The sequence below is a fragment of the Littorina saxatilis genome, unplaced genomic scaffold, assembly GCF_037325665.1.
Source record: "Littorina saxatilis isolate snail1 unplaced genomic scaffold, US_GU_Lsax_2.0 scaffold_992, whole genome shotgun sequence".
Lineage (NCBI taxonomy): Eukaryota > Metazoa > Mollusca > Gastropoda > Littorinimorpha > Littorinidae > Littorina > Littorina saxatilis.
The window spans coordinates 10,783-17,500 of record NW_027128129.1 but is presented as its reverse complement, the minus strand read 5'-3'; the positions used below and the strand labels follow the sequence as shown (position 1 = coordinate 17,500).

Genomic DNA, 6,718 nt, shown 5'->3' with positions numbered 1-6,718 from the left:
GTGAAAGATGGAAAATCAACGCCTTTTCCTTTCAGCTGTAGCAGGATATCATTGAAGAGCTCATCCTTTCTGCTGAGACCCTCCTTCACGCCAGCGCTGCACACAAATGAATGCAAGAACATAGTTAAAATACTGAAGGGAAACTATTTACTATTAAAATAAAGATTGTATGAGCAACTATGTCATACCTACTCACCAAGGAAAGGAGAGGCACAAAGAAAAACAATGTACTGATGTTTTGACATTTAAAGATCTTCTTCAGTGAAAAGAAAACAAGCAGACAAAGAAACAAAACAAAGCACAGAGAGGGGAAAATGTGTGGACGTGTTTACCCTCTCTGTGCTTGTTGTTTCTTTGTCGGCTTTTTTGTTACAAATGTCCACACGTTTCCCTATCTGTCTTTTGTTTTGTTTCTATGTCTGTTGTTTTCTTTTCTTTGTGCCCCTCCTTTCCTTGGTGTTTCTAGTATCTTAGTTTGTTACACATTTTCTCTCTTCACCAGCAGTCCTCAGTTTCTCAGTAAAATGTTATGCATTCACAAATACAATTGTACAAAATCATTCCGTTACAATTACAGTTTGTAAAACAATAGTTAAATGACATGACCCTCTCTTTCAATCTCATTTGATAACTTTGTTTCTATGGCCAATTTTTTCAATGGGAAATGCACCAAACCTCACCTGCTTGTCTTTTTTGTTGGGAGTGTCCTGGATTGCGTAGAGAGCATGAGTACTTGAAATGCGTCAGGAGGCTCCTGGGCAGCATTCAGATCATCCTCCTCCTCTTGTTGTAAAGTTTGACACTTGAAGAGGATGACTTACAGACCAAACGTATCGCAAATCCCCCCCACTGTTAGCCCCCATGACAACTCGAAGCCATTTTGGTTTGTGCACGCGGTTGTGACATCAGAGTAACCCCAAGCTGTCGCGCCGTATCTCTTCATATTCATCTCTGGATGAATTGTGCCAAACAGCTCACTCACATGTAAAGTCTCTGGATAAGCTGCGATTTGTTTGAGTTCATTTTGGTGGTCGCACTTTGCCATTAGCAGAGCAACCAAGCGTGTAGCACTCGCAACCGAAGAAGATGCCGCCATTTTTGTCATGGGAACCGTCTGTTGGGTCTTTTTAGTAGAAGGAGTTATTTCCCTTGCATCGTCTGTCGTCTGCATGACGACTCGAGCGCTTTCGCTTTCATTGCGTTTTCTGCACTCGTTTTCTTGTTTTCATTTTTGTTTTGTTTTGACAAATGTAATAAAAAGTTATAGGGTCGGCCCCTAAAAATAGGTTAGGTCGGGTTACCGTAACCACACCTATTTTTTTTTTAGGCCTTACATATGATTTACTGATACATGCATTTTTTAACGAACATTTGTGAAAATCTGTGAGATATTTCATCCGCAAATCTCCCCTCCGCAAAGCAAGCCCCCCCCCCCCCCCCCCCCCCACGATGTTGAATTTTGCTATGACTCTAAGCGGAGGGGTGGTTTTATCCCGTATAAAAGCAAGTAATGCTGCGTCGCTCAAAAGAAATAACGTTTTTTTGTGAAAGTTGAGGCCGCACTGTCACGCCCTCATTTTTCAATCAAATTGATTGACATTTTGGTCAAGCAATTTTCGACGAAGTCCGGACTATGGGATGGCATTTCAGCTTTGGAGCTTACACAATAGTTAATTAGTTAGCTCATTAAAGTTGTCATTAACATCAAATTTGTACTAACAGATTTAAAAATGAATGCATCGTATTCCTCAATTTCTCTTGAATCCAAAAATATATACATATGATATGTTTACTCTAAAAGTGTGCTCACAGTTACAGAAAATAAGTAAGTAATGCGTTCACATGCTACGCGGAGACGAGCGTCACCCGTCTGGGTCTTTTGGTGTGGTTAGTCGAGACTATCTTAAAATAGTCTCGTAGTCTCGACGATGCCTGGTTTTTGGTGTTGATATGTTACTTTGATGCTGACAGCTTGACTAAATGTTTTTATATCGCCTCACGCGACTTGTTTCATTATTGATTTTGAAACTGTATCAATCTATCTGTTTTTTGATTTTGTTTTCATTTAGAACTATGTCTGTGTTGTAAAATCAAGGCTCCCGACAAGTACGTCAACATGTGTAGCCATATCAGCGACAGCGAACGCCGCCTGCGTTGTGCCATGATGGCGGCCATCGACGAAGGCGTGCAAGAGATCCTTGACGTCATGAGTGACGTAGGCTATGACGACAATCTGCTGGTGGTCTTCACGCCAGTCAACGCAGGCGGTGGGAATTACGGTTCCGAGACCTACCCGTTGAGGGGGAAGAAAGCGACGCTGTACGAAGGGGGAATTCGGGTACCTGCCTTCTTCCACAGCAAGACACTGCTGCCCAACAGTTCGTTTGTTTACAGGTATGCTCTTCTTAATAGGGTACAATTAGGAGAGGTGGGGTGGAGAGAGAGAGAGAGAGAGAGAGAGAGAGAGAGAGAGAGAGAGAGAGAGAGAGAGAGAGAGAGAGAGAGAGAGAGAGAGAGAGAGAGAGAGAGAGAGAGAGAGAGAGAGAGAGAGATGGGGGGGGGGGGGGGATCTCATATGGTCGAAGTTAGCGGATCCTGAAAAATGCGAGCTTCAGCAAGACTTGGCAAACGCGTGACGTAAAAACTAGATTTGATGACGTTACCCGTACACGTTCCCGTACATTTCCTGAAACGTGCTGATCTAGATCTTGCTATATGTATCAAATCGCCGAAAACTATGTTGCAAATTGGGATGAAAACTTACAAAAATTGCCGAATATTTGTTGGCGTTCTTTTTTTCCTCTTTTTTTTTTTTTTTTTTGGGGGGGGGGGAGTATTTGCCCCCAGAATGAATACCAGCAACATCCCAGACTTTCATCGTCTGTGTTTCTTGCATCTTGTCATCTAACACTGTACCATGCCTTGATGAAGATTCTCTTATCGCAGAGGACTGATGCATCAAACAGACATGTTGCCCACGCTGCTGAAGGCTGCCAAGGTGGCCACCGCTGACCTTCCAACGGACATAGACGGGGTGAACAACTGGAATAGGATCGTTAACAAGAAGCCCAGTGCCCGTAAAATCATCGTACATGACGTGGACGTCGAGTATGGCTGGGGCGCCGTCAGGGATGGCAAGTGGAAATTGGTGAGATGTTACCGTGGAAAGCAAAGCACTGTGTGGACAGTCTGTGTCCTCTTTTGCTACACTAGTCGCCATTAAAAAAAACCCACATATATTTAGCTGTATAACTTTGTGATACGACCAGTTATAGTAAAACCAAGTATATTACCAGAAAGGTGATTTATTCCCCTACCGTTTGAAACAAAGAGTTTCATTTTTCATCAATTAGCTTTTATGCAGTGTACCGGAGACCTAGGACACCCCCCCCCACCAAATCAAATTCGCAAAAGTAAATTTGCAGACACTAAAATAAATCAAAATAAGCAAGAGTGACCGTGGGGGAGAGAGAGAAGGATATATATTGAGAGAGAGAGAGTGAGAGAGAGCGAGAGGCAGAAAGAGAGAGAGAATGAAAAAGCGAGAGAGAGAGACAGAGAGAGAGAGAGACCCACGGAGAGAGAGAGAGAGAGAGGGGGGGAGAGAGAGCGAAAGAGAGAGAGAGAGAGAGAGAAAGAGAGAGAGAAAGAGAGAGAGAGAGAGAGGGAAAGAGAGATAGAGAGAGAGAGAGGGGGGGGGGGAGAGAGCGAAAGAGAGAGAGAGAGAGAGAGATAGAGAGAGAAAGAGAGAAAGAAAGAGAGAGAGAGAGGGAGGGAAAGAGAAAGAGAGGGAAAGGGAAAGAGAGAGAGAGGGAAAGAGAGAGATAGAGAGAGGGGGGAGAGAGCGACAGAGAGAGAGCGAGAGAGAGGGAGGGAGGGAGAGAGAGAGAGTGAGAGAGAGGGAGGGAGAGAGAGAGAGGAAGGGAGGGAGGGAGAGACAGACAGACAGACAGACAGACAGACCGAGCCAGAAACAGAGATAGAGAGACAGAGATAAAAAGAGACTAAAACAGACAGAAAGAACTAGCGATACAGACGCAAAGATAGACAGACACAAGGAAAAACCATAGACGCACATAATCACAGAGAAAATGTATCTAAAATTAATAAGCTTTGACCGTGGTTTAAGCATAGGTTATCTTAATATATAACACAACAACAACAAACTGTTCCAGATCTACTTCAAGCACAACGCAAGCGAGCTTTGTGTGGGGTGGCTGGACTTTCCGCGTGAGGAGAAGAAGCCGAAGAAGGTGACCTGCAAGGAATGGGAACTGTACGATATGAACCAGGACCCGGGGGAAGAGAACGACCTCTCCGAGCTGAAGCTCTCCCGCCTGAACAAGATGAAACGGCTGTGAGTATGACGGCCTGTAAGCACCAAAACCTTGCTGGTTACCTGAAATAAAAAGAAATTAAATCCAAAAACAAATTGACTGCCAACGTTCCAAGGTTCAGAATCAAAAAAACTGTGTTTCTGATTGATTTATGTATTTAAACAATCAAGAAACAATTTACCTTTCTTGTATTTTTTTTGTATTTTCACATGACAATTTGAATAGACGATTTTTTGAAATAACTCCGTCCGTTTGAATGAGTTGTGGACTAGTGACCTTTTTTCTTGCCTTCACTGTCACCACCTTCACTCTTCAACAACGGATACAAACCCGACAGAGCTATTTTCGGAATTCGTTTATTATCACGTGTTCTGTGTAATTTACAGCGATATTTATTACCAACGGTGGTCATTACTGATTTACAGTTTTTGCCTCGCCGTTCTCGGAACAAAACTGGCGAAAGATTTCAACAGTTCTGCGCATGCGCCTTCGAATTATATTGAGAGCAATATGCATACGAAGCACGGTGGGTGACGCCAAAACCAAGAGCGCTTGGTAATTAAAATGTTCACGTGAACATGTTCAATAAACTGTTCGGTTTTTAACTCGTTTCCTGACGGAGTATTAGATATACACAAGTGAAAGGTAAACCATTACCATGTGAACAAAATTGTGACTGTTTTTTTTGGATTTTTGCGCTAATATGTCGTCATATTTGAACGTGTGGGTACAGTAATTGTGAGGTTTTGGGCGAAGAAGTAACAGCGGATAAGATCGGGGGGAGGGTAGTGGCGTTGCTAGTTTTTCTATACACAAAAAATACATAGCAGAAAGTCTGTTTGCGAATGGTTTGTCTCAGACGTGTTATACTAGAACACAGGACGAGCCAATACCCTTTACTGTCTGAGATTCTGTTTGTATTCTATATGTCGAGATGTCTGCTAAACGTGCAATCTCAGGGCATGGTGGGGGACAACATCAACACGAACATGCTTGTTTTAGACAAACACTTTCTCAAAATCTACTTTATCTGTGTGTGTGTGTACGTGCGTGAGTTCGTGCGTGGGTGTATGCGTGCGTGTGCCAGTGTGGGTACGTGTTTATGTGCGTGCGTGCGCAAGTGTGTGTGTGTGTGTGTGTGTGTGTGTGTGTGTGTATGTGTATGTGTGTGTGTGTGTGTGTGTGTGTGTGTGTGTGTGTGTGTGTGTGTGTGTGTGTGTGTGTGTGTGTGTATGAGCGTTCGTGCTTGCGTGTGTGGTTGTATGTACATCGTAGTAAACTCATCTGAGAAGGGTCGATTGATAAGACAGTATAATCATCATTGTCATCATTATCATCTGTGTCATCATTATTGTGCTTGCAGATACGCCGATGCCGAGGCGAGAGCTGTCCCACACCTGATCGTCGTCAACACAACCCGTACCTACCCTGACAACTTTGGCGGTGTCTGGACCCCTTATGGCTGTTGAGCAGACACACCCAGACACATAGATGCTGGCGTTGAAACAGCTAGGCATAGAAAGACAGGCAAGCACGCGAACTCGAAAACCACACAGACTCATAGACGCTGGCATAGGAACAGGCATAGAAATACAAACAAACAGGCACACTCAAAAATCAGACAAACTCATAGACGCTGGCATATGAACAGGCATAGAAAGACAGACAGAGAAACCAACATAGACACGCGCCGTGCTGGCACAAAGAGGTTACACATACGTACACACATGCATACAGAGAATCAGGCGGGCAGGCAGACACGACCAGCGAATACACCCCGCGCAGCCACACACATGTAACATATACTATTTATATATATATCCCATGACCTCCCTTCTTTGTCTCTGTTACTTCAGTATGGGTATATATGTTGTATTTTTATAGCTCAATAAATACATCATGGACTCCAAAAAATATATGATAGTGCAGATTCCGATTTGGGCAAAGGACTACTTTCCTCCCGACCTTTGACATCGCGCCGAACAATGTGACACATTTGTATGAAGTTCTAAAATCGTATTGCACGGCTCAGAAAACCATATCAGTTGCACGCAAAAATGAATCTCAGAACTGATCTGATGTATGAGATGCAATAAGCAAAAGTTTCTTTCATTATGAAAGCAATGCAGGTCGAAAAAAACGAACATTCAACTTACAAGATAACCAGATGCTAGCGAACCAAAACAAAAACACGAGTACCCTCCCCTTGCATCGTTAGCAGACGACTTTTGAGAATCTTTCGGTAGTGTGTTTTGGTGTGCGCCTTCAGCTATCAAACATCGGCTGTTTCACGTGTTTTGCGAGCAAGTCTACTCTTTTGCCTGGCTCTGCAGTAAGTCCACATATTTTTCCGTAATCCAGTCATATTCCTTCAAAATGCA

General features: G+C 43.5%; 1 protein-coding gene across 1 annotated transcript in view; it reads left to right on the top strand.

Moving 5' to 3' along the window:
* The window catches only part of LOC138956489 (arylsulfatase I-like), a 17,151-nt gene extending 11,313 nt beyond the window's left edge, over nucleotides 1-5,838 (top strand). The window contains exons 5-8 of the mRNA XM_070327831.1: nucleotides 2,096-2,394; nucleotides 2,947-3,148; nucleotides 4,176-4,357; nucleotides 5,701-5,838. Of these exons, the coding sequence (XP_070183932.1) occupies nucleotides 2,096-2,394; nucleotides 2,947-3,148; nucleotides 4,176-4,357; nucleotides 5,701-5,806 (789 nt within the window). The 3' untranslated portion in view covers nucleotides 5,807-5,838. The remainder of the gene's footprint in view (nucleotides 1-2,095; nucleotides 2,395-2,946; nucleotides 3,149-4,175; nucleotides 4,358-5,700) is intronic.
* Nucleotides 5,839-6,718: the final 880 nt, after the last annotated feature.